The following is a 23,114-nucleotide window of genomic DNA, read 5'->3' on the forward strand; positions in this document are numbered from 1 at the left end:
CCTGCCCCCAATCCCTCCCAGCATCAGAGTCTTTTCCAGTGAGTCAACTCTTCGCATGAGGTGGCCAAAGTACTGGAGTTTCAGCTTCAGCATCATTCCTTCCGAAGAAATCCCAGGGCTGATCTCCTTCAGAATGGACTGGTTGGATCTCCTTGCAGTCCAAGGGACTCTCAAGAGTCTTCTCCAACACCACAGTTCAAAAGCATCAATTCTTCGGCACTCAGCCTTCTTCACAGTCCAACTCTCACATCCATACATGACCACAGGAAAAACCATAGCCTTGACTAGACGAACCTTTGTTGGCAAAGTAATGTCTCTGCTTTTGAATATGCTATCTAGGTTGGTCATAACTTTCCTTCCAAGGAGTAAGCGTCTTTTAATTTCATGGCTGCAGTCACCATCTGCAGTGATTTTCGAGCCCAGAAAAATAAAGTCTGACACTGTTTCCACTGTTTCCCCATCTATTTCCCATGAAGTGGTGGGATGCAGGGTTCTAACTCTTGCTTCTTGACCTGTATACAGGTTTTTCAGGAGACAGGTAAGACGGTCTGGTATTCCCATCTCTTCAAGAGTTTTCCACAGTTTGTTAGGATCCACATAGTCAGCGGCTTTAGTGTAGTCAATGATCTGGAATTCCCTTGCTTTCTCTATGATCCAGCAAATGTTGGCAATTTGATCTTTGGTTCCCCTGCCTTTTCTAAATCCAGCTTGACCATCTGGACATTCTCAGTTCACGTAATGCTGAAGCCTAGCTTGGAGGATTTTGAACATAACTTTATCAGCGTGGGAGATGAGTGAAATTGTCTGGTGGTTTGAACATTATTTGGTACTGCCCTTCTTGGGAATTGGGATGAGGATTGACCTTTTCTAGTCCTGTGGCCACTGCTGAGTTTTCCAAATTTGCTGGCATATTGAGTGCAGCAATTTTAACAGCATCATCTTTTAGGATTTTAAATAGCTCTGCTGGAATCCATCACTTCCACTAGCTTTATTGGCAGCAGTGCTTCCTAAGGCCCACTTGACTTCACGTTCCAGAATATCTGGCTCTGAGTGAGAGACAATGCCATCGTGGTTATCTGGGTCGTTAAGATCTTTTCTGTACAGTTCTTCTGTGTATTCTTTCCACCTCTTCTTGATCTCTTCTGTTTCTATTAGGTCTCTATCTTTGTTCTTTATTGTGCCAATCTTGGATGAAATTTTCCTTTGATATTTCCAATGTTCTTGGAGATATCTTTAGTCTTACCCTTTCTGTTGTTGCCTCTGTTTCTTTGCATTGTTCATTGCAGAAGACCTTCTTGTCTCGCCTTGCTGGTCTCTGGAGCTCTGCATTCAGTTGGGTGAACCTTTCCCTTTCTCCCTTGCTTTTTGTTTCTCTTCTTTCCTCAGCTATTTGTAGGCCTCCTTAGACAAACACTTTGCCTTCTTGCATTTCTTTTTCTTTGGAATGATTTTGTTTATTGCCTCCTGTACAGTATTACGGACCTCTGTACATAGTTCTTTAAGCACTGTATTTACTAGATCTAATCCCTTGAATCTATTCATCACCTCCACTGTATATTCATAGAGGATTTGATTTGTCATACCTGACTGGCCTAGTGGTATTCCCCACTTTCTTTAGTTTAAGAAAGAAAGTTAAGGTCCTCATTTTGCTATGAGGAGCTGATGATCTGAGCCACAGTCAGCTCCAGATATTGTTTTGCTGACTGTATAGAGTTTCTCCATCTTCAGCTACAAAGAATATAATCAGTCTGATTTCGGCATTGATATTTGGTGATATCCATGTGTAAAGTCGTCTCCTGTATTGTTGAAAAAGGGTGTTTGCTATGACTAATGCATTCTCCTGGAAGAATTCTGTTAGCCTTTGCCCTGCTTCATTTTGTACTCCAAGACCAAACTTGCCTGTTATCACAGTATCTCTTGACTTCTACTTTTGCATTCCAATCACCTATCATGAATAGGACATCATTTCTTGGTGTTAGTTCTAGGAGATCTTCTAGATCTTCATAGAACTGATCAACTTCAGCTTCTTTGGCATTGGTGTTTGGAGTATAGACTTAGATTACTGTGATGGCAAATGGTTTGCCTTGGAAACAAACTGAGATAATTCTGTCATTTTTAAGGTTGCACCCAAGGACTGCGTTTTGGACTCTTGTTAATTATGAAGCCTACTCCATTTCTTCTATGGGATTCTTGCCCACAGTATAGATACAGTGGTCATCTGAATTAAATTCGTCCATCCCCATTCATTTGAGCTCACTGATTCCTAAGATGTCAGTGTTTACTCTTGCCATCTCTTGCTCGACCATGTCCAGTTTACGCATTTATGGACCTGACATTCCAGGTTCCTGTGCAGTATTGCTCTTTACCACATTGGCCTTTACTTTCGTCACCAGACACACCCAGGGCTGAGCATCATCTCTGCGATGGCCCAGCTGCTTCACTCTTTCTGGAGCTTTCAGTAGTTGTCCTCTGTTCTTCCCCGGGAGCATATTGGACCTTCTGACCTGAAGGGTCATCGTTCGGTGTCATATCTTTTTGCTTTTTCATACGGTTCATGAGGTTCTCATGGCCAGTATACTGGAGTGGTTTGCCATTCCGTCCTCCATCATGTTTTGTCAGAACTCTCTGCTTTGACCTGTCTGTCTGGGGTGGCTCATGGCTTCATTGAGTTACACAAGCCCCTTTGCCACGACAAGGCTATGATCTATGAAGTGCCTGTTCTGTGCTGGGTCTGAAGGCTGTGGGTCCAGGCCCTCAGCTGGGAGATAACTCTGGATAAAAAGTTGCAGAGTCATAGTTCCCTGACCAGGGATTGAACTTAGACCCTCAACAGTGAGAACAATGAGTCCTAACCATTGCACTGCCAGGGAATTCCCAAATACAAGCTTGATTTTGAAGACTTAGTTAAAAAAAAAAAAAAGGACTATAAAATAGCTGAGATATTTTAAATATTAATTACATGCAGAGATAATACTGTTACCGAAAGGTATGTGTCGGGGGGTCTGGCTGCTCACCGCTCAAAAGCCAATAAGCAGGCCAGATTAGTGGAAAGGAAGGTTTGCTTTATTTCAGATGCTGGCAGCTGCAGGGGAGGGTGGCAGACATCTGTCCAAAGGCCGGCTCCAACCCCACCTTCCCCGAACAAGCAGGGGGTGAGAGCTTTTATAGACAGAGTTGAGGGGAGGTTACATGCAGAAACAGCACAGTCATCTCTAACAGTCATCTTCAACTGGTCATCAGTGGTCTGACTAGCATCATCTGGGTTGTTTTAGGTACAGTTAATCTTCAGTTCTGGGGTGCACTTGCTCCCATTTCTTTGTGGCCAGTTCTCAGAATTGTGGCAGCGCATGTCCAGGGTACAGTCTGGTCATCATGTAGTTAACTTCTCCACCTGGTGTTCTGGTATCTATAAGACAGCTCACAGGATATGGCTCAGAATATTATCTATAGCCCTTGAGAAAGAGATAAAGTTCCTTGACTGTGCTTAATGACGACACTGTTGTTACTAATCTCCTTAGACTGTTTTCCTTTGTTTCAGCATTTCTCACTTCTCTGATTAAACTTATTCTTTGACTAAAGTTTTCCACAGGCGAAAGGTATGGTAGAAGTGGGGCAGGGATCAGAGAGTCCTGCTCTGTTTCAATACTTTGGAAATATTGGGTTAAATGAAGTACATTATTAAAATTGATCTATTTTTTAAAAGAACTATTTTAAATGTAGCCACTGTATATGTTGTCATTTAGTCTAAGTTGTGTTTGACTCTTTGCGACCCAGGGTGGATTGCATTATATTTCTATTGTACACCACTGGTCTGCAGCCTCTGCCCAGTGGCTCTGGGATTTCTGGGTCGGTGTGGTCCCTTTTGGCTGGGGAAGCCTGAGTAGGCTTCCTGGAGGAGGTGGTCCCAGCTGAGCCCTGAGGGCAGGTGGCATTTCTGTCTGGACTTGGTGTGGCATCTGTCTTCACTGGGCTGTGAGAACTTAGTGTGTGTGGCCCCGGGTGGCGAGGCCGGAGGCTCAGTCCTTCACAGCTGTCAGGAGGGCCTCTTGGGTTTGGGACTCAGGCCTGGTTGCTGCAGGGACTCCCGTGGGCTCCCCACAGAGGGCTTGCTCTCTGACGCTGCATCACCCCTGCCTCACAGGAGCGCCTGGCCCAGCTGGCCCGCGAGGATGCAGAGCGAGAGCTGAAGGAGAAGGAGGAGGCTCGGAGGAAGAAGGAACTCCTGGAGCAGATGGAGAGGGCCCGCCATGAGCCCATCAATCACTCGGACATGGTGGACAAGATGTTTGGCTTCCTGGGGACTTCGGGCGGCCTGCCAGGCCAGGAGGGCCAGGCACCTAGTGGCTTCGAGGTACCAGGCTGGGGAAGGAGCTGGGACAGGCCCTAGGTGGTTGCCTTCCCTCCCCTTGTGCCACTTTGTGTTAAAGTCCACCTGGTCCCCTCTGAGCGGAAGGCGGCAGTGATGATCTGGAACAGGGACCGCCGGTCCCAGGCCCTGTCCAGCCACCAGCCTGCAATGTGACCTTGGGCCAGCCACTGTCCCCCTCCAAGGCCATTCGCAAACCTTTTTTCGTTTGTGTGTTGAGGACCTACCATGTGCTGGGCTCTGTCTCGGGAGTGAACCGGGTGGACAGATCCCTGTGCTCCTGGAGCAGGAGCTGGCCCCTCAGGGACTGGCTGGGGGCCCCTAGCTCAGCCCCAGGTCTGCCCCCATGGCAGGGAACCCGTCTCCTCCCTCCAGGACCTGGAGCGCGGGCGGAGGGAGATGGTAGAAGAGGACCTGGATGCAGCCCTGCCCCTGCCCGACGAAGATGAGGAAGATCTCTCCGAGTATAAATTCGCCAAGTTCGCTGCCACTTACTTCCAGGGCACGACCACGCACACCTACACCCGGCGGCCACTCAAGCAGCCACTGCTGTACCACGATGATGAGGGTGATCAGCTGGTGAGGACTGGGCGGCATGGGTGCGGAGGGGCAGGGGCCCTGGTGTGCAGGGACCAGGGCTGACTTCACCCGGTGCCCAGCTTGGGGCGGGTCACAGGGCAAGGCCCGGAGAGCAAGCGGCACTCAGCTCAGTGGTCCTCCTCCGGTCGAGGGTGGGTTGCGGTTCTCTAGCCTCTCTGTGGGTCATTTTGATGGCTTTGGTAACATCCTGTGCTCGGGCTTTCTGAGTGGCATGGCTCTGCCTCCCAGGCGGCCCTGGCAGTCTGGATCACCATCCTCCGGTTCATGGGGGACCTCCCAGAGCCCAGGTACCACACGGCCATGAGTGACGGCAGCGAGAAGATTCCCGTGATGACCAAGATTTACGAGACCCTGGGCAAGAAGACCTACAAGAGGGAGCTGCAGGCCCTGCAGGGCGAGGGTGAGGTGAGTCCCAGGTGCCCAGTGGCCACTGTCCCACCCAGGCCATCCCCAGCCATAAGGTTTCAGCAGAAGGACGTACAAAAATTTGCCTCTGCCTCACCCCCCTGACCCTTGCCCTGCTCTGCCTACTCCTGAGGGTGAATGTGTGAGTGTTGTATAGGCTGTAGAGTGCTGACCACTGTTGAGGCCATGTGGCAGGGGCAGGTTTTGAGATAGGCTTTGCAGTCAGAGACAGCTTCCATTTGGACTTGTTGGGGGTGGTTTGTGGGTTACTGTACTTCTCAGAGTCTGTTTTCCGATCTGCCACTTGACTGATGGTGGGTTGGAGGGGCAAGGTAAGGTATACGTTGTAAATGTTAGTGTGGGCTTGAGCTAATTCTAGCTACATTGTCAACTGCTCTTGTCATTATTTGTGGCCCAGCCACTTGACCTTGACCCTTGTTTGTCCTGCAGGCCCAGCTCCCCGATGGGCAGAAGAAGAGCAGTGTGAGGCACAAGCTGGTGCACTTGACCTTGAAAAAGAAGTCCAAACTGACGGAGGAGGTGGGAGCAGACCCTGCACGGCCTTGGTGGCCTAGACTGGGCTTGGGACCCACAGGGACAGGAATGGATGCTGCCCGTCCTCAGGGGACCGGGGTGGCCGGCAGGACGGTGTTAGGTGTGATCAGGCAGCCGGGGTGCAAGGAAGAGGGTGCTGTGCTCAGTCTGGGGCCGGTCAGGGGGGCTTCCTGGAAGAGGGGCCATAGGAGCTAGGGAGGGCTGGAGAGGCCCTCCCCAGATGGTGGGAGGGAAGACCGTTCTTGCCAGGGCATGGACTCACTGCCTCTGATCCAGGGACTTTTTAACTGATGAAAACATTTTTGTGGGTTAAGAGTATCCTTGGGGCATTAACACTATTAGTTTGTTTGAACTCATTCATTTATGTTTTGTGTTTTCTGAGCACCGTCCTGGCCCCTCGCTCCAGGACTGTCCAGGCTGTGAGGGCCGACAGACACGGAGGCATTCGTGGTACAGAGGGACTGGCTCCTCCAAGCCTCTGCTTTTGTGCGCACTGGTCCCTCTGCCTAAAATTCTGCCTTCCTCTTGTGTGCTTTGGGGTCACCTCTTCCAGGAAGCCTTCCCCAAGACAGGCTCAGGCTGCTGCTCCGGGACTTCCTGGGCCTGCCTTGCTTTTGTCTTCCTCTTGTTCCCCATCAGAGGCTCCAATCTGGTCTGATAGCTTCGTAGCCCCAGATTTGAATCCCAGCTCTGCTCGATAGCCAAGGCACCCAGAGAAGAAAAACGCCTGCTAGTGTGTTCCTAGGATGGTGGCTTGAGATGCTGACTGTGGGTGCTCAGCGGACACGAGGCCCTCCGGAGCCCTTCCTGTCTGCAGGGGCATGCTCCCACCACTCACCCTCTCACCCGCTCCGTGTCTCTGGGCACAGGGTGGGGCTGGCACTGTGGGCTGTGTGGAACCTGAGGAGAGAAGTCCATTTGAAAGAACCCAGGCCTGAGGCTGTTCGCATGGGGCCAGGGTGCTCATGATGGGTGATGGTGGTGCTTGGAACGTGGGTAGACTCTGGCTGTCGGAGTGGTGTGCGGCCCATCTTAGAGAGCTAGGGATCCCATCGGGGGTCAGAGGAGCAGCCCCTACCCTGCCTGGTGGGACCTCCTTGCAGGGAGCGCTGTCAGGGAGACTGCAGAGGAACCATGCTCAGAAGGGGGTGGCACCAGGCCAGCGCCCCCTGGCTGTGTGGGCCAGGCATTGACTCAGTGTCTGTCCTGCATAGAGCGGGGCTCTGATGGTGCTGGGGAGCCAGTGCTTTGGCCACTCCCAGGGTTCTGTTTTCCCAGGGAGTGGGCAGACTCAGGCAAGCGGGAGAGCCCTGCTCGAGCCTCCGCCCTCTGCTGTGTCCCAGGTGACCAAGAGGCTGCATGATGGGGAGTCCACGGTGCAGGGCAACAGCATGCTGGAGGACCGGCCCACCTCCAACCTGGAGAAGCTGCACTTCATCATTGGCAACGGCATCCTGCGGCCAGCACTCCGGTCAGCACCTGAGGGCTGGGGCTCAGGGAGGGGGCAGCTGGCAGGGGGAGCCATCCTGCTCTTCCAGCCCCACAAGGCTTTGGGTGGCAGAATCGTGGCTCCATCACTTTCAGTTCAGTTCAGTCGCTCAGTCGTGTCCGACTCTTTGTGACCTCATGAACCACAGCACACCAGGCCTCCCTGTCCATCACCAACTCCTGGAGTCCACCCAAACCCATGTCCATTGTGTTGGTGATGCCATCCAACCATCTCATCCTCTGTCGTCCCCTTCTTCTGCCCTCAATCTTTCCCAGCATCAGGGTCTTTTCAAATGAGTCAGCTCTCTGCATCAGGTGACCAAAGTATTGGAGTTTCAGCTTCAACATCAGTCCCTCCAATGAACAGCCAGGACTAATCTCCTTTAGGATGGACTGGCTGGATCTCCTTGCAGTCCAATTTAGTAACTGATTAAGCCAAGCAGGCCTGGGTTTAGCTCTGCTGGTAGCTGGTTGTGTGGTCTTGGTAGAGTGATTTTATCTTTGCAAGGTTCAGTTTCCTCCTCTGCTAAGACGGAATAATAATAGTACCTACCTTGTAGGCTTGGGGCAGATAAAACTATGGAAAGTGTGACCTAGGACCTCCATAGTGGCCACTCAGTAGACGGTAGCTGTTGGCTATTAGCATTATCTGATGTATAACCCATCCCTGCGGGCACCTTCGGTGCACCCCGCCCAGGCCTGTGCTCAGGGTTACTGTGGTCAGAAGGCATCCAGCACATGCCTCAGGCCCAGGAGAGGCCTTTGCTTGGGTCCCTGGGGTGTTGTGGAGGCGCTGGGATGGTCTGTGACTTTTCAGGAGCAATTAAGGAATCAACTCAGCTGCATCAGTGGCGGGAAAACACGGTTTCTCTGAGAACTCCATCTGCACAAGGTGTCTGGTTAGGAGAGCAGACCATGAACTCATGTGTGTTGGCTGGGAGAACAGCAGGATGGGGTGGGTGGGGAGGTCAAGTATCATTTTACCAGTAGGAGGCAGGAAGTCCAGAGAAGGGAAGAGGTTTGCCCAGGGGTCACTGGCCTCTCTTTCATGGCTCCTTGAGGCCAGTTACTACCTTGCTCACCAGAGATGTAGCACTTGGGGCTGTCAGCCCCTGGGAAGAAAAGGTAATTGCCCAAGGTATGTTTAAGGGTTAAGAATTTACCTCATAGGGAGGAGGGAGGGGGGTTCAGGATGGGGAACACATGCGTGCCTGTGGCGGATTCTTTTTGATATTTGGCAAAACTAATACAATTATGTAAAGTTTAAAAATAAAATTAAATTAAAAAAAAAACCCAATAAATGACAACCACAAAGAAAAAAAAAAAATTTACCTCATAATTAATCTCATCATCAGACCTTAAGTGATGCTTCTAAATAACACAGTGCCAGGGTCCCTGGACTGAGTCAGAAGCCTGGGTGCTGACTCCCTGAGGGTCCACGACTAATCCCTCCCTTCTCTCGACCTCCATATCCCTGCTTAGAAAGTGAACAGGGTCAGGGCTTCCAGCTACTGGTCTGTGACAAGATGGGGGAAATAAGGATGTTTCTAAGTTTGATATATTTAAAACATGGTTCTTTGTTCTGAGATTTTGCCCTTCCTACTTTTTGGATATTAAAATTACCTTTGTTTTATAAAATGATTGTGATATAGATAGTGGGCAGGGGCTGTGTGTTTGGTGTGTTTTAAATGTCCTTATTTGTCATTATAAGTTGATGACAATTAAGTTATAAGCTATTCAACTTAGTAAGTTAGCAACTTCCAGAATTTATTTTGAAGTTGTATTGGTCTGTGAACTCTCAAAATTGGGGAGCCACTGAATTAGAAACCTGCCTTTCTAAGAGAGAAGAACAGCAGTGAGTGCCCCCTGGTGGTTACTGCACCATGGTAGGTCCAGCCTTTGTCCCTGAATGGACAGGTAGCATCTTAAGGCTGCAGCTAGGCTGGCATCTTTGGGGGTTTACTGTGCTGGGCATCGTGCCAGGGCCTGTATAAGCCTTGGCTCATTTTTCTTCACAACAATCTTATAAGCAGGATGCTATCACTTCCCTTTAAAATGAAAACAACACAAAACAAAAGTAATACGTGCATGCTCACTCGCTCAGTCGTGTCTGACTCTTTGTGACCCCCATGGACTGCCAGTCCGCCAGGCTCCTCTGCCCATGGAATTTTCCAGGCAAGAGTACTGGAGTGGGTTGCCATTTCCTCCTTCAGGGGATCTTCCTGACCCAGGGATCAAAAGTAATACATGTCCACTTAAATATTCAAACATACGGAAACATCAAGAGAGCATCAAAGTCCCTACTCATTTCCTCCCCCAGAGAAACTCCCCAGATGTTTTTCCCATTTCCTGCTCTGCTGGTTTCCATTAGTGGAAGTTGTACCTGCTGCTGGGACTGTGGGTCAGGCTTGGAGGTGAACTCACCTGCCCAGGCCACGCAGCTTGGTGAGGGGTGAGGGGGGGATGGAGCCTGTGCTTCCCATTAGAGTGGTCACTACTGACCATGGCCCCGTGCCCAGAGCAGGGTGTGCACCACCCTGTGGATTGGGGGCCCTGGACTCTGGATTGGAGTCAGGTATGAACGTGCTTCACGTCTGATGAGCCTGTCTCCTCCAAAGCCAGACCCTCCCCAGAGCCCTGGGCTCAGCCTTCCCCACCTGGTCCCACTCTGACCACTCTCCTCCTGGGTCATCCCTGGCAAGTGGGGGAGTAGGCATCTCACCTGCTGCTGGGATGGAGGGTGGGCTTTCCCTCTGAGACAGTCTGTCTCCCTTCCTTGTACCCCATTCTGCTTAGGGATGAGATCTACTGCCAGATCAGCAAGCAGCTCACTCACAACCCCTCCAAGAGCAGCTATGCCCGGGGCTGGATCCTCGTGTCTCTCTGCGTGGGCTGCTTTGCCCCCTCTGAGAAGTTTGTTAAGGTAGGGGAGGCTTTTGGCCTCCAGGGACAGGAAGGGGAATTGGGCTCGGTCTCTGGTGTCAAGGAGCAGAGCACGGAGAAGCATCTCAGAGGGCAGAGGGGCTTGGCAGTGAGGTCCTGCCCAGGTCATCTCCTCCCAGACCTCCCGGCCTCTGCGGGGCCCATCTTCCTGGCCCTCCTCCTAGGCACCCACCACTTCACTTCTGTCTCCCCTGGCCCCATTTGATTTATGCAGACGCTGAGTTTAACAGCAGTATCTCCTGGACTTTCCACATGCTGGTCTGAAGAACTTTAGTTCATCTCAGGCTCTTTTGTGACCCTGGGTGCCAAGCTCTGGGTGCTGGGGACACAGAGGCAGAGCAGCTGTCAGCTGGATCAGCCCAGCTGGTCAGCAGTATGAGGAGTGGAGGGGTCAGGGAGGTGGACCCTGGAGGAAGAGGAGCAGTTAAGCTGGGTGCAGGGCAGGGGTGGTGTGTGGGGTGAGGCTGGAGGCATGGCTGAGACTAGAAAGGCCTGGATCATGGCGGCCTTTTTGCCAGCGTGAGGCATGTGGGCTTGATCTAGAGGGCAGTGGGGAGCCCTGGGAAGCTGAGGAGGGGCGTGGGTGGAGGTGTCCCCAGGAGCAGATTGTGGGTGGAGGAACCAGAGGCAGGAGACCTGGGAAAGTTGCTCTGATGGTCCAGGTGTTGCTCACCTGGGTCCATGAACCTTTAGTCAATAGAAGTTGTTAAGAGGCCAGACATGAAATTCAGGCAAGGCTTTACTGAGGCTGGTGCTGTGGTACAAGGGAGTAAGAACAAGAAACGGGTGCCCCTGCTTGCTCCCTGGCTCCTTAAATGAGGTGAGGGTGGGGACGGATTGGTGGGTCAGGTCAGAGGTTGTCTGCCCACCCCCTTGGTGGTGGTGCTGTGTGCAGGGCTCGTGGAAAAGTCCCTGCCTCTGCTCCCAGCAGCTCAGAAACGGCAGTTGGTTTGTGGCCTTTTTGTATTTTATTGTTCATAATTGTTCCCACTGCACCTGTGCAGTTATTTTCAGTTCCTTTTGGTTTCTTTGTATTTTGTTGCTCAAGCAAATATCTGTCTAGGTGCAAGCACTCTGGCAAAGGGTCCCAGGTCCCAGCCTATCAGCCTGTGTCACAGGTGGGGAGGCCGAGGGAGGCTGGAGTGGGGTCCCCTGAGTTGGTCCTCTGTCCGTAGTACCTGCGGAACTTCATCCATGGGGGACCCCCTGGCTACGCCCCGTACTGTGAGGAGCGACTCAGGAGGACCTTTGTCAATGGGACACGGACACAGCCGCCCAGCTGGCTGGAGCTGCAGGTGCGACCCCCGGGCGTGTGTGCTTGTGTGTGTGTGCGCTTGTGTCACGGTACACTCCAGTGCCCTAGAAATATTCCCTGCTTTGGGATTCTGTGGTCTTTCAAGCACGCACCCTCAAGTTCTGGAGTCTCAAGCCCCTGGAACAGGAAAGCCCCCAGTGGGCAATGACTTCATCTGCTGGCTTTATAGTCAACGTGACTTGGCGGGGTGTTCCTCTGTGTCTCAATGGCTTCATCTGCAGCATGGCAATGCAGATGTCACTTCACAGGGTCTTGTGATGGTTACATGACAGGAAGACAGGTGTCCCTGGCACCTGGCAAAGCCTGACCACCCGGCCAGCCCTAGTGCCCCAGCTCAGGGACCTTGCAGGTCCTCTCAGGTGGGGAGCACAGCAGGGCTCCCTGGGCACCTGTGACCAGGGACAGGCAATGTGCTGTGGGACGTTTAGGTCTGAGGGCTCCATCTCCAGAAGGAGCTGGGAGCCCAGAGGGCGTGAGATGTTCTGAAGTGAAAGGATTCCCAGGAAGCCTCTTGGGTCACTTTCAGGCCACCAAGTCCAAGAAGCCCATCATGTTGCCTGTGACGTTCATGGACGGGACCACCAAGACGCTGCTGACGGACTCGGCGACCACGGCCAAGGAGCTCTGCAATGCGCTGGCCGACAAGATCTCGCTCAAGGACCGCTTCGGGTTCTCCCTCTACATCGCCTTGTTTGATAAGGTGAGGCCAGCCCGGAAGCCCCTCCTCCCGGCACCGCCAGGGCCGCCCACCAGCTCCCACCCCAGTGCGGCCACCTACCGGCTCGGGCGCCCTTGCACGGTTACTGACCTTCCAGGGCCTCAGTTACCTCCTCCGTAAACCAGTGGGAACCCTGGCCCTGCCCCAGCTCCTTAGGATCATGGAGGGATCCTAAGCACCTAAAGAGAAACCCAACCATACAATGGAGATTGGAGCCCAGGGCTCGCTGCACGCATATGTGCCCAGGTGGATCTAACCCTCTGCTGATGACAGAGAAATAACATGGTGGAGAGAGAGCCACTGGCTCTGAGATCCAGTTTTCCTGTTTGCAAATGGACTTATGATTCCTTATCAGGAATGGTAGTTTCTTTGCACTTGTTTCGGACCGCCTAGACCTAGAGTGTGTGCCTCCCGGGGCACATGTGGGCCTGGAGCCTTCGCTGCTGAGCCGGGCCTTGTTATTGTTGGTTTGTCGCTAAGTCGTGACTGACTCTGTGTGACCCCGTGGACTGTGACCCACCAGGCTCCTCTGTCCATGGGATTTGCCAAGGCAAGAATATTAGAGTGGGTTGCCTGGGGAACCCACTTCTTTTCTGGGGAATCTGCCATTTCCTTCTCCAGGGGATCTTCCTGACCCAGGGATCGAACCTGCATCTCTTGTGTCTCCTGCACTGGCAGATGGATTCTTTACCACTGAGCTACCACAGCAGCTAAGCTGGGTCTGGATGTGGGTAACTTTTTCCTGCACACCCAGGATCACCACAGGCCACAGAGATGCCCCCCACCCCCCATCCTAGCAGGTCCAATGATAGCAGCATGTTTTCTGATGCCGTTTCTCTCAACAACAGACACCTTCTGCATCTTCAGTGACCATGTGCCCGTTACAGTTTCACAAAAAACTTCCATTAGGAAATAGGAATCCCTTGGTTGCTGTGCCAGCTCAGCGCCCGTGGTGGGATCCAGGGGTTCCCCTCGGCTGGTCTGCCTCCTGGGTGACCTGGGCAGACCCCTCCTTGCCCTGAGCCTTGGTTTTCCATCTGAACCAGAACAGTTGGCGCAGTTGATGGCTCCTTGCAGTCCTTCCCTGCCTGCTCACCCTTCCACTGGGTGACCTCTAACCCTGTGCCCGCAGGTGTCCTCCCTGGGCAGTGGCAGCGACCACGTCATGGACGCTATCTCCCAATGTGAACAGTACGCCAAGGAGCAGGGTGCCCAGGAGCGCAACGCCCCGTGGAGGCTCTTCTTCCGCAAGGAGGTCTTCACGCCCTGGCACAACCCCTCAGAAGACAATGTGGCCACTAACCTCATCTACCAGCAGGTGGTGCGAGGGGTCAAGTTTGGGGAGTACAGGTGTGAGAAGGTGAGTGAGAGCTGATCTTCTGGCTGAGCTTGCTTGGTTCTTAGTTGCCTGTTTGCTGAATTTGGCTGAGTGTTGCTATCCCTGACTCATCATCAGTGAATGGGAAGGTTAGCCACATGGAGGTGGGGTGTCATCTAGGCTCCTCTTAGATTTAACACCAACCCCGTAGGCTGGGAAAGATTGAAGGCAGGAGGAGAAGGGGGCGACAGAGGACGAGATGGTTGGACGGCATCACTGATTCAATGGACATGAGTTTGAGCAAGCTCTGGGAGATAGTGATGGACAGGGAAGCCTGGCAGACTACAGTCCACAGGGTCAGACGTGACTGAAGTGACTGAGCGTGGCACAACGGAGCGAGGGCTTTGAAGAATAGCCTGAATTCTGCCTGTGGGAGGTGTTCCTGCCCTGCTGCAGTGACTGCATGGTGCAGAGTACGTGCTTCACAACTTGCTGTATTGTTCTTTTTTTTTAAAATCTCTATCAAATCATTTTATTTACTTATTTATTTATATTGGAGTATATTTGATTTACAATGTTGTGTTAGATTCAGGTTTACAGCAAAGTGATTTAGTTATATGTGAACATATATTCATTCTTCTTTGGATTCTTTTCCCATATAGCTTATTACAGAGTATTGATAGAATTCCCTGTGCTATATAGTAGATCCTTATTGATTGTCTATTTTATTAATACATGTAGTAGTGTATATATGTTAACCCCAACCTCCAAATTTATCCCATACTCTTTTCCTCTTTGGTAACCCGAAATTTGTTTTTGAAGTCGGTGTGTCTTTTTCTGTTTTGTAAATAAGTTCATTTGTATAATTTTTCTTAGATTCCACATATAAGAGATATCATATGATATTTGTCTTTCATTGACTTATTTTACTTAGTATGATAATCTCTTGGTTCATCCATGTTGCTGCAAATGGTGTTATTTCATTCTTTTTAATGGTTGAGTAATATTCTATTGTGGGGCTTTCCAGATGGCTCAGTGGTAAAGAATCCACCTGACGAGCAGGAGACATGTGTTCAATCCCTGGTTTGGGAAGATCCCCTGAAGAAACAAATGGCAATCCACTCCAGTATTCTTGCTTGGGAAATCCCATGGACAGAGGATCCTGGTGGGCTACAGTCCATGGGGTTGCAAAAGAGTCGGACACAACTTAGCAACTAAACAGCAACAATATTCTTTTGTGTATATATATGCATGTCATATTCTTGGGCTTCTCTGGTGGCTCAGATGGTAAAGAATCTGCCTGCAGTGTGGGAGACCTGAGTTCGATCCCTGGGTTGGGAAGATCCCCTGGAAAAGGGAATGGCTACCCACTCCAGTATTCTTGCCTGAAGAATTCCATGGACAGAGGAGCCTGGCGGGCTACAGTCCATGGGGTTGTAGAGAGTGAGACATGACTGAGTGACTAACACTTTCACTTTCACGACATATTTTTTATCCATTTCTCTTTCGGTGGACATTTAGGTTGCTTCCATGTCTTGGCTATTATAAACAGCACTGCAGTGAACACTGGGGCACATATATCTTTTCAAAGTATGGTTTTCTCTGGATATATGCCCAGGAGTGAGATTGCTAGATCACATGGTAGTTCTATTTTTAGTTTTTAAAAGACCTGTCATACTGTTTCCATAGTGTGTTTGCTTAGCTGTTCAATAGCTATGCCAAATTTACGTTCCCATCAGCAGTGTAGGAGGGTTCCTTTTTCTCCATATCCTCGCCAGCATTTATTATTTGTAGACTTTTTGCATATGACCTTTCTGATTGGGTGTGAGGTGATACTTCATTATAGTTTTGGTTTGCATTTCTCTGATATAATTAGTGATATTTACCATCTTTCATGTGCTTTTTGACCATCTGTATGTCTTTGGAGAAATGTCTATTTAGATCGTCTGCCCATTTTTTGATTAGGTTGTTTGTTTGCTACTGAGTTTCGTGAGTTGTTTGTACATATTGGAGATTAATTCCTTGTTGGTTGCATTGTTTGCAAGTATTTTCTCCCGTTCTCTGTTATCTGTTTGTTTTGTTGGTGATTTCCTTTGCTGTGCAAAAGCATTTGAATTTCCTACATGTTTATTTTTGTTTTTATTTTCACTACTCTAGGAGATGGATTGGAAAATATATTGCTGCAATTTATGTCACAGAATGTTCTGCCTATCTTTTCCTCCAAGAGTTTTATAGTATCCAGTCTTACATTTAGGTCTTTAATCCATTTTGAGCTTACATTTGTGTATAGTATTAGAGAATGTTCTAATTTCATTCTTTTACATGGAGCTGTCCAGCTTTCCCAACACCATTTATTGAAGAGACTGTCTTTTCTCCATTGTATAGTTTTGCCTCCTTTGTCACACATTAGTTGACCATAGGTGCCTGGGCTTATTTCTGGACTTTCTATTATGTTCCATTGATCTATATTTCTACTTGTGTGCCAGTACCCTACTGTTTGACTGTAGCTTTGTAGTAAATAGTCTGAAGTCAGACAGCCTGATTCCTCCAGTTCCATTTTCTTTTTTCTCAAGATTGCTTTGGCTATTCGGGTTATTTTGTGTCTCTCTACAGATTTTAAAGGTTTTTATTTTAGTTCTGTGAAAAATGCCATTGGTAATTGGAGAGGGATTGCGCTGAATCCATAGAGTGCCTTGGACAGTACAGACATTTTGACAATATTGACTCTTCTAATGTAAGAACATGGTATATCTTTCCATCTGTTTATGTCACCTTCAGTTTCTTTCATCAACATCTTACAGTTTTCAGAGTACAGGGTTTTTGCCTTCTTACATAGGTCTATTCCTAGGTATTTTATTGTTTTTGATGTGATGGTAAATGGGATTGTTTCCTTAATTTCTCTTTCTGATTTTTGTTGTTAGTGTATAGAAATGCAAGATATTTCTGCATATTAATTTTGTAGTCTGAAAATTTACCAAGTTCATTCATGAGCTCTAGTAGTTTTCTGGTAGCATCTTTAGGATTTTCCATGTACAGTAGGTCCCCTACATTTGAACGAGTTCTTTTCTGAGAGTGCATCCATGAGTCTAATTGTTTTATGTCTGACAGTTATCCTAGGTATCCAACTAACATAATCAGCTATATAGTACTATACTATAATAGTCTTATAGTACTTTGTACACAAATAATCCATAAAAGACAGCAAAATAAAACATTTCTAATCTTGCATGTAGTACCTTCAAAGTACAGTACAACCCCTGGCATAGAGAGGCTGGAATTGAGTAAACAGGCAAGAAGGTTATTGACTGGAGGAGGGAGAGGAGGCAGGAGATGGTAGAGCTGAAGGATCACCAGCACTAGGAGATGGAGGGCAAGCTGCAGTCTCACTTACGTCTGACACTGACGGCACAGGTTCTGGCTCCTTGCTGGATTCAGTTCTATCTACCCTCTTGAAAAAATGATCCAGCGATGTCTGGGTAGAAGCTGTTTTTTTCTCATCATCATGACACAGTGGCCCTGGATGGCATTCTAAACAGCAGCTGCAAGCTTCGTGCACTGTTCTGTGCTTAGGTTCTGTGCCTCAAAACTGGTAGTGCCTCCTCAAATCCAGAAGATCTTGCCATTCCCTGTGTCGTGAATCTGTTTGGTTACTTCTTCCTCTTGCCTCTCTTTGTCCTGTGTCTGGGCCTGCAGTTCCATCAGGTCTTCATTAGTAAACTCCTTGTGTTGCATAGCAAGGAGTTCAATGAAGTCATCCTCTTGCAGATCTAGCTTGAAATAAAGACAATGTACTAGTGTACTCTATACTGGAGAAGGCGATGGCACCCCACTCCAGTACTCCTGCCTGGAAAATCCCATGGGCGGAGGAGCCTGGTAGGCTGCAGTCCATGGGGTTGCTGAGGGTTGGACACGACTGAGCGACTTCACTTTCACTTTTCACTTTCATGCATTGGAGAAGGAAATGGCAACCCACTCCAGTGTTCTTGCCTGGAGAATCCCAGGGATGGGGGAGCCTGGTGGGCTGCTGTCTATGGGGTCGAGCAGAGTTGGACACGACTGAAGCGACTTAGCAGCAGCAGCAGTACTCTATACAGTACTGTGCAGTAAAGTACACAAAAGCACAGCCGGCTACTTGGAGAGGGTGCACACATGTGACAATGTATGCCAGATACATGAACTGACTTATGTGCCTGGACATGCAACATGTTTACACCTTTGAAAGTTCACAACCTGAAAGTTCGTATGTAGGGGACTTACTGTATAGTATCATACCATATGAAAACAGTGACTATTTTATTTCTTTTTCAATTTGGATTTCTTTTATTCCTTTTATTTCCTTTTATTTCTTCTCTGATTGACATGGCTACAACTTCCGAAACTACATTGAATAAAAGGGGCAAGAGTGGACATCCTTCTCTTGTTTTTGGTCTTAAAGGAAATACCTTCAGTTTTTCACCATGGTGAAGGATGTTAGATGTGGTTTTGTCATATATGGCCTTTGTTATGTTGAGTTCGTTTCTCTCCATGCCCACTTTTTGGAGAATTTTTATCACATATGGTTGTTGAATTCTGTCAAAAGCTTTTCCTGCTTGTATGGGGTTGATCGTATTGTTTTTATTCTTCAGTTTTCTGCATGTATTCGGTTGATCATATTGATTTGCCAATACTGAAGAATTTTTGCATCCCTGGGATAAATCTCACTTGATCATGGTGTACGATCCTTTGACTGTAGTGTTGGATTTGGTTTCCTTGTATTTTGTTGAGGGTTCTTCTGTCTGTGTTCATCAGTGATTTTCTTTTTTTTTTGGTGATATCTTTGTCTGGTTTTGGTATCAGGGTGATGGTGGCCTCATAGAATGAGTTTAGGAGTGTTGTTTCTTCTGCAATTTTTTGAAACAGTTTCAGAAATATAGGTGTTAATCCTTCTCTAAATATTTGATAGAATTAGTCTGTGAAGGCATCTGGTCCTGGATGTTTTGTCTGTTTGAAGTTTTTAAATCACAGTTTCAATGTCAGTACTTGTGATTGGTCTGTTTGTATTTTCTATTTCTTCTAGGTTCAGTTCTGGAAGATTGTACGTCTCTAAGAATTTGTCCATTTCCTCTAGATTGTCCATTTTATTGTTATATAGTTGCTTGTAGTAGTATCAGAATCCTTTGTATTTCTGTGGTATTGTAATTTCTCCTTTTTCATTTCCAATTTTATTGATTTGCCCCCTCTCCCTTTTTTTCTTGATGAGTCTGGCTAAAGGTTTATCAGTCTTATCTTTTTGAAGAAGCAGCTTTTAGTTTCATTGATCTTTGGGATTATTTTCTTTGTCTCTATTTCATTTATTTCTACTCTAATCTTTATGATTTTCTTCCTTCTACTAACTTTGGGCTCTGTTTGTTCTTCTTTCTCTAGTTGCTTTGGTGTAATGTTAGATTGTTTATTTGAGATTTTTCTTCTTGTGTGATATAAGATTGTATTGTATGAACTTCCCTCTTAGAACAGCTTTGCTGCATTTCACAGGTTTTGGATTATCATGTTTTTGTTTTCATTTGTCTCTAGGAGTTTTCTGATTTCCCCTTTGATTTCTCCATTGATTATTTGGTAGCATGTTGTTTATCCTCCATGTGTTTGTGTTTTCTGTACAATTTTTTTTCTTGTTGCTGATTTCTAATTTCATAGCTTTATGGTCAGAAAAGATGCTTGATGTGATTTCACTTTTTATTTATTAAGGCTAGCTTTATGGCCCAGCATGGGATCTACTCTGGAGAATGTTCTGTGTACACTTGAAAAGAATGTGCATTTGCTGCTTTTGGGTGAAATGCTCTATAAATATCAGTTAAGTCCACCTGGTCTAATGTGTCGTTTAAGACCTGTGTTTGTTTATTGATTTCCTGTCTGGATGATCTGTCCATTGATGTAAACAGGGTGTTAAAGTCCTCCACTATTATTGTGTTACTGTCAATACATTCTTTTATGGCTGTTAGCATTTGCCTTATATATTGAGGTGCCCCTATGTTGGGTCCATTATATATTTATAGTAGTTTCTTCTTGGATTGATTCCTTGGTCATTATATAGTGTCCTCCTTTGTCTTTATAACAGTCTTTATTTTAAAGCCTATTTTGTCTAATAGGAGTGTTACTACTCCAGCTTTCTTTTGATGTCTATTTACATGGAATGTGTTTTTTCATCCCCTCACTTTCAGTCTGTGTATGTCCCTACATCTGAAGTGGGTTTCTTGTAGACAGAATATACATGGGTCTTGGTTTTGTATCCATTCAGCTAGTGTATGTCTTTTGGTTATAGCATTTAATTCATTTTCCTTTAAGGTAATTACCAATATGTATGCTCTTATTGGGGCTTGCCAGGTGGCGATAGTGGTAAGGAACCTGTCTGACAATGCAGGAGATGTAAGAGACACTGGTTCAGTCTCTGGGTTGGGAAGATCCCCTGGAGGAGAGCATGGCAACCCATTTCAGTATTCTTGCCTGAAGAATCCCATGGGCAGAGGAGCTTGGCAGGCTACAGCCCATAGTGTCGCAAAGAGTTGGACACAACTGAAGTGACTTAGCACTCACTTACGCATGTTCTTACTGCCATTTTGTTAATTGTTTTGGGATTGTTTTTGTAGTTCTTGCTTCTTCTCTTCCTCTTTTGTTCTCTCCTCTTGTGATTTGATGACTATATTTAGTGTTGTGTTTGGATTCCTTTTTCTTTTTTGTGTGTGTATCTATTGTAGATTTTTGGCTTGTGGTTACCATGAAGTTTCAATATAGCAGTCTACATGTATCCAAGACTATTTTAAGTTGCTGGTCGCTTAATTTCAAATACATTTCTAATATCCTGCATTTGTACCCTCTTCTCACAATTGCTGAGTTTGATATCATCTTTGTGTGTAAATGATTTCCTGCCTTTACTGCATGTTTGCTTTTACCAGTGAGCTTTCCCATTCCTTATTTTCTTGTTTCTAGTTGTAGACTTTTCTGTCTAGAGAAGTTTCTTTAGCATTTGTTTCAAAGTTAGTCTGGTGGTGCTGAATTCTCCTAGCTTCTACTTGTCTGTAAAGCTTTTGATTTCTCCATTGAATCTGAATGAGAGCCTTGTTGGGTATTCTTGTTTGGAGGTTTTTCCATTTCATCACTTTAAATATATTGTGTCACTCCCTTCTGGCCTGCAGAGTTTCTGCTGAAAAATCATCTGATAACATTATGGATATTCCTATGCTGCTTTTCCCTTGTTGCTTTTAATATTTTCTTTTTGTCTTCAATTTTTGTCAGTATATTAATATGTATCAGCATGTTCTTCCTTGAAGTTATCCTGTATGGGACTTTTTGCTTCCTGGACTTGGGTGGCTGTTTCCTTTCCTGTATTTGGGAAGTTTCCACCTGTTATCTCTTCAAATATGTTCTCAGCCCTTTCTCTCCCTCTTCTTCTTCTGTGACCTGTATAATGTGAATGTTAGTGTGTTTAATGTTTTCTTAGAGGTCTCTTAAACTATCTTCATTTCATTTTTTTTTTCTGTATTCTTTTTGTTCTATGGCAGTGATTTTCACCTTTATGTCTCCTGGCTCACTTATCCTTTCTTCTGCTTCATTCTATTTCTCCTCCTAGTGTATTTTTCATTTCAGTTATTGTTCATCTCTAATTTTCTTTGAATTTCCTAGCTCTTTATTAAACATTTTTTATCTTCTCAACCTGTGCCTTCATTCTTTTTCTGAGATCATTGATCATCTTTATCATCATTACTCTGAATTCTTTTTCAGGTAGGCTGTCTGTCTCCCCTTCACTTAGTTGTTCTGCGTTTTATCTTGTTCCTTTATCTGGAACATATTCTTCTGCTGCCTCAATTTGTCTTTCTATGTTTGCAGTCCCACAGGCTGCAGGATTATAGTTCCTCTTGCTTTTAGTGTCTGCCCTTTGGTGGACAGGGCTAGCCTAAGAGGCTTGTGCAGGCTTCCTGGTGTGACGGACTGGTGCCTGCTCACTGGTGGCTAGAGCTGGATCTTGTCCCTCTGGTGGGCAAGGCTGTGTCAAGGGTGTATTTAAGAGATGGCTGTGGGCTCAGGAAGACTTTAAGCTGCTGTCTGCTGATGGGATGGGGCTGTGTTCCTGTCGTTTTGGTTGTTCGGCCTGGTGCATCACAGCATTGGCGCCTTTGGCTGTTGAGTGGGGCCACATCTTGATGTCAAAATTGTGGCCTCCAGGACAACTCTATGCCAAAGAATACCCAGTCCCTCCCCCAAAAGTGTACTTGTCCTCACAGTGAGCCATAGTTGCCCCCCGCCTCTCCAGGAGACCCTCCAAGACCTGCAGGCTCCTATGGAGCTGCTGCTTTGCCCTGGGTCCAAGTGCACGTGAAACCTGGTTTGCACCCTCTGAGACTGGAGTCTCTGTTTCTCCCAGTCCTGTAAAATTCCTGCAGTTAAGCCCAGGTGGCCTTCAAAGCCAAATGCTCTGGGGGCTTTTCCTCCCTTCGTCAGACCCCCACACTGGGGAGCCTGATATGAGACTCAGAACTCTCACTCCTGTGGAAAAGCTTCTGCAATGTAATTATTTTCCAGTTTGTGGTTGCCCACCCAGAATATATGGGATTTGATTTTATGGGGAATGCACCCTTCCTACTGTCTCATTGTGGCTTCTTCTTTGTCTTTGGAAGTAGAGTATCTTTTCTGGTAGGTTCCAGTCCTTTTTTGTTGATGATTTTCCAGCGTTAGTTGTGGTTTTGGTGTTTTCATGAGAGAAGGTGAGCTCAGGTCCTTTCAGTCTACCATCTTATTCTGTGCATCTTGCTGTATTGTTCTGAATTACTCTAGAAACTTCTCTAAAGGAGTAAGAGATCCACTCATTTAGAGCAGAGTTTGCAAACATGTATCCTTTTATCTCTGAGGACAGGACTGACGTGGGTGCTTTGTTTTTGATGGTTTTATGACATTTATGGTTCTGCTGGTGATTAGATGGAGGAATGAGGATGGAAATGAAGGGATGTGTTGGCAGCAGAGGCAGCAATGGTGGAGGTAGTGATGGTGCAGGTGATGGTAAGGGTAGTGATGATGATGGTGGTGAGGGTGGTGGTGGGGTAATAATGGTTTTGGTGTTGGTGAACTGATATTCAAGTAGAATATATTAGTATAGCCATATCAGTGGCTAAAATTTTGAAATACTTTAAGCTGGTTGGAAAACTACTGTCTTCAAGGTGCCCAAGAGTCTTTCTCTATCACTCCTGCTTCCAGAGCCCAAGGGAGCCCCGGGCAGGCATCTCTGGGGCTGCCATGCACCGGGCTTAGGCAGAAAAGGGGCAAATGCTTAGTGCCCATCTGGCACTCCGCAGCCTCTGCAGTATAGCCCAGTGGTTGCTCAGTACCTTGACTATCCCCAGGTAGTGTCGCGGTGGTGATGGAGGTAGTCATGGTGATACAT

General features: G+C 47.4%; 1 protein-coding gene across 5 annotated transcripts in view; it reads left to right on the forward strand.

The window, feature by feature from the left end:
* MYO7A (myosin VIIA) overlaps positions 1 to 23,114 on the forward strand; it is a 112,645-nt gene that overhangs the window by 58,012 nt on the left and 31,519 nt on the right. For all 5 annotated transcript variants that reach the window (XR_009490688.1, XM_010812768.4, XM_015474829.3 and 2 more), the window contains exons 23-31: positions 4,142 to 4,351; positions 4,742 to 4,945; positions 5,195 to 5,371; positions 5,822 to 5,911; positions 7,270 to 7,397; positions 10,211 to 10,337; positions 11,533 to 11,652; positions 12,199 to 12,372; positions 13,523 to 13,750. Coding sequence is in view for 4 of the 5 variants with exons in the window: in XM_010812768.4 (XP_010811070.1) it covers positions 4,142 to 4,351; positions 4,742 to 4,945; positions 5,195 to 5,371; positions 5,822 to 5,911; positions 7,270 to 7,397; positions 10,211 to 10,337; positions 11,533 to 11,652; positions 12,199 to 12,372; positions 13,523 to 13,750 (1,458 nt within the window). In the remaining variant the exon portion in view is untranslated. The remainder of the gene's footprint in view (positions 1 to 4,141; positions 4,352 to 4,741; positions 4,946 to 5,194; positions 5,372 to 5,821; positions 5,912 to 7,269; positions 7,398 to 10,210; positions 10,338 to 11,532; positions 11,653 to 12,198; positions 12,373 to 13,522; positions 13,751 to 23,114) is intronic.

Source organism: Bos taurus, chromosome 15 (assembly GCF_002263795.3).
Source record: "Bos taurus isolate L1 Dominette 01449 registration number 42190680 breed Hereford chromosome 15, ARS-UCD2.0, whole genome shotgun sequence".
Taxonomy (NCBI): domain Eukaryota; kingdom Metazoa; phylum Chordata; class Mammalia; order Artiodactyla; family Bovidae; genus Bos; species Bos taurus.